This window comes from Phaseolus vulgaris, chromosome 4 (genome assembly GCF_051622355.1).
Source record: "Phaseolus vulgaris cultivar YP4 chromosome 4, ASM5162235v1, whole genome shotgun sequence".
Lineage (NCBI taxonomy): Eukaryota > Viridiplantae > Streptophyta > Magnoliopsida > Fabales > Fabaceae > Phaseolus > Phaseolus vulgaris.
Genome location: NC_143501.1, coordinates 50152889 through 50156381, shown reverse-complemented (window position 1 = coordinate 50156381; position 3493 = coordinate 50152889). Strand labels below are relative to the sequence as shown.

The window sequence follows — 3493 nt, the reverse complement described above, 5'->3', positions numbered from 1 at the left end:
TGAAGTGTCATTAGATTGAATCAATTATGAACAACTAATGTACCGCCTGGACCCGACCTGGGACTCAGTCGACCGATATCACCGAAACTATAGTATCCAAAAGGGATTAATGAGATGTGACCGAAACCATAGTATCCAAAAGGGATAATCAATGATCAAACACTAGGTAATACGTTCTTAATTACTATTCAAATCCTTAAACTAGTCCAATAACAAAGGATTTACGATAATTATATAAATAAATACAAATTTCAAGAATTAAGTATGTTATCATTCAGTATTAATATCGAACACCTAAAGCTTATTCGGAGCTTATTTAAGAGTCAGAGTGTCTTTTGTAGGTATCATCTAAATTCAGAGTTTACAAGACAAGGAGAGGTGTGAGAGGAGCAAAAGAAGAAGTTTATTTCTAGAAGAAGGATGTAAGAGTAGATTAACCGAAACAAAACATTCTCTTGGTTCTAATCATGTTGGAAAAGAATTATTTCAGAATTACTTTTGTTCACCTAGTTAGTATATGTGAATTTCAAGAACTGATGATCGTATTCAAATATTCAATTTCAACAACTGAGGGAGCAGCCAAGAAGCTTGGAAGCTTTTGACTAGTAGAAATTAGAAAAGTTGCGTGATCAAATGTGGCTCAGGTGCACTGCATTGTACTCCCTGTTATTTATAAATTATTATGGAATGAAATTTCGTGCTTGACTTGAGTTCTACTATTATATCTTATCCCACCATGGAGAAATCTCATATTTGGATGTACACCTCAATTATATTGTTAATTGTTGGTATGAAGAATATAATATACACTTTAACTATTATTATATTCAAAATATACCTTAAGGATAAATCCATAACTAGTGCATTACTCTTGCATTTTTTATGGATATTTTAGACTCATTCAAGTTTTGAGTTTTTGGAAATTTTAGGGTTTTTGTTGATTTTTTTAATAATTTTTATGTCAATTAAGATGAGTTGATAGTTTTGTTTCCGTATTAATATAGTTTGAGGTTTGAGGTCAATGACAATTTATATATTTTCTGATCTTTTAGGATAAAATCGTGACATGAGCACCGATTTCTAAAGCGGTAATCGGACAATATCGCTTAAGAGTCAAGATTTAGAACAGTTTATATACTATCTCTTGGATTTAATGTCGGAACAAATTTGATTTGGTTTTTATGTACTATAACTAATGAGATATCTTTAATTTGAAAGTATTAGAATTCCAAAATTTTATTTTTATTATTCTTTTAATTTGTGGTGTTTAAGTTTGTGGTGAGTTTAGACTTAGTTAAAAAATATATAAATTTTAAGCATTAATAAAGTAAAATTATTTAATAAGAACTTAATTAATTTTTGTAATTTATTAAATACTTGAAACTTAATTAAGTATTTTTTATAATTAACTAAGTCATTTTTTTATGAAAACATATAAATAATAAGATTGTAAAGTAATAATTATATCATCTAGCTTGACAAAAAAAGACACGTGAATATTAAGTGTTAGAAGAAACAATAAGGTGTTGTTTGTTGAGAGTGGAAGAGGTGGATCGAATTAGGGCAGAATCAAAATGGGGATCCGATTCGTGTTGATGGTGAACAAGCAAGGCCAAACGCGCCTTGCTCAGTACTACGAATACCTCACTCTCGAAGAGCGTCGAGCTCTCGAAGGTGAAATCGTTCGCAAATGCCTCGCTCGCAACGAACAACAGGTTCCTTCCTCTCACTTCAATCTTCATTTAGATCCACAATTCCACCATTCAGATCCATCTTCTCAATTGCACATTCGCCTTATGCGCGATTCAACTCTCTGATTTCAAATTCTCACTCGTAAATCACTTTTCGCCATCGTTGATCATGCAGTGTTCCTTTGTCGAGCATCGCAACTACAAAATAGTGTACAGGCGCTACGCCTCCTTGTTCTTCCTCGTCGGAGTCGACGATGACGAGGTAATGAATAAATCCCTTTCTCTACGCCTTATTTCATCCGAAGACAGTGCAATTTGAAGTTCCTGTGAAAACTAAGCAATTAAACGTCTTCTTAAAATAAATGAATTGTGTGAAATTGAGATAATATTTCAGTTTGCTGTAAAATGTAATGTTAGAGTAACATATTTCAGTAAAGAAATCTCGAATTGATTGAACATAAATGATATATTTAATGCTTTAAGGTGTTGATGGAATCTGGCGTTGGCGTCAATTTCACTTTTGTGATTTCTTCATGACATGTTGAATGATATTTCCTCTGTATTTTACTTGCTCGTGTTCCATGACAGTGATCAGCCAGAGCATATTGATCTGGTATGCAGCTTTAACAGAATTATGTGAATATCACTTAGATTTAGTTCCTCTAAAGCGAGTTAAGGGTGAAACAAGTAGTATTCACTGTCGTTGATGAGAAATTTAACCAACACATTTATGATTTATTATGCATGTAAATGTTTTTCTTTTGCTGGATGATTATGCATGTACTGTAAGGTTGATCATTAGTTTTCTCATCAATGACTTGGATTTAGCTTCTCTAAAGTGATTTTGTTGTATATAAAAAAATGATTGTCTTATATATTTATTTTCCCATATATATATGTGCGTGTGATTTAGCTTTAAGTCCTCTCAGGTGAGCAAGGATAAAATAAGTAATCACAGTTGTTGATGAGAAAATTAATTGTTGACATTCAAACATGCTCTTGGTTTCTTATGCATGTATATGTAATATTGACTGTTGACGTTTTTATCCATGACTGGAATTACTTAATTTATCTTCTAAAGTGAATTGTTTGCATTTAGAAGAGCCGGATCCATGTCACTTTAGTGTAAACAATGGGAGATTTTTAGAATCTTCATGACTTCTTATTCGACCTTCTGGTGATAATGTTGCAGAATGAGCTGGCTATTTTGGAATTTATACACCTCTTGGTTGAAACCATGGATCGTCATTTTGGCAATGTGGTATGTCTCGCTTTACAAACTGATCTTCCCTGTTTTGAAGGAGATTCCAGTAACCTTGCTTATTTCTCCTTCACTTTTACTTGCAGTGCGAGCTAGATATTATGTTCCACTTAGAAAAGGCGCATTTTATGTTGGAGGAAATGGTCATGAATGGTTGTGTTGTGGAGACAAACAAATCAAATATTCTGACTCCGATTCAGCTGATGGATAAAACATCTTGAAGGAGAGAAAAGGAAAGATGCCCAGTTTTTGATGTATGAATATCGTTCTGTGTACAATAGACAAGATAATCTCCAATTTTCAGTATGAATGAAAATTCGTGTGTAACTTTTTGTCTTATTTTCCTCTCACCCCTTGTATGAATGATTATGAACTTGTTTGTTTTTTCAAATGGCACTTGGCATTAGAAAAATACCCTAATAATGGAAATTATAATTTCCAAATCAGGACTGCTCCTTGACCTTATCGACCAGTTGAGGTGTAGTTATGTGGCATACGCAATCAATTTTCTAACCAGATGAAGAGTCTGAATATAATCTAT

General features: G+C 32.8%; 1 protein-coding gene across 1 annotated transcript; it reads left to right on the top strand.

Moving 5' to 3' along the window:
• The first annotated feature begins 1468 nt into the window (after positions 1–1468).
• LOC137838160 (AP-4 complex subunit sigma) lies at positions 1469–3291 on the top strand. Its single transcript, XM_068647401.2, has 4 exons — positions 1469–1715; positions 1867–1953; positions 2884–2952; positions 3039–3291. The coding sequence occupies exons 1-4, from the start codon at positions 1575–1577 to the stop codon at positions 3171–3173; spliced, it is 432 nt and encodes a 143-aa protein (XP_068503502.1). The 5' UTR covers positions 1469–1574; the 3' UTR covers positions 3174–3291.
• The last annotated feature ends 202 nt before the right edge of the window (positions 3292–3493 follow it).

Bases quoted from the DNA above. Each gene is read 5' to 3' on its own strand.
- LOC137838160 (XM_068647401.2), top strand. From the start codon at position 1,575: ATGGGGATCCGATTCGTGTTGATGGTGAACAAGCAAGGCCAAACGCGC. The intron at 1,716-1,866 runs GTTCCTTCCTCT...TTGATCATGCAG, and splicing joins TCGCTCGCAACGAACAACAG to TGTTCCTTTGTCGAGCATCG. The intron at 1,954-2,883 runs GTAATGAATAAA...ATAATGTTGCAG, and splicing joins TCGGAGTCGACGATGACGAG to AATGAGCTGGCTATTTTGGA.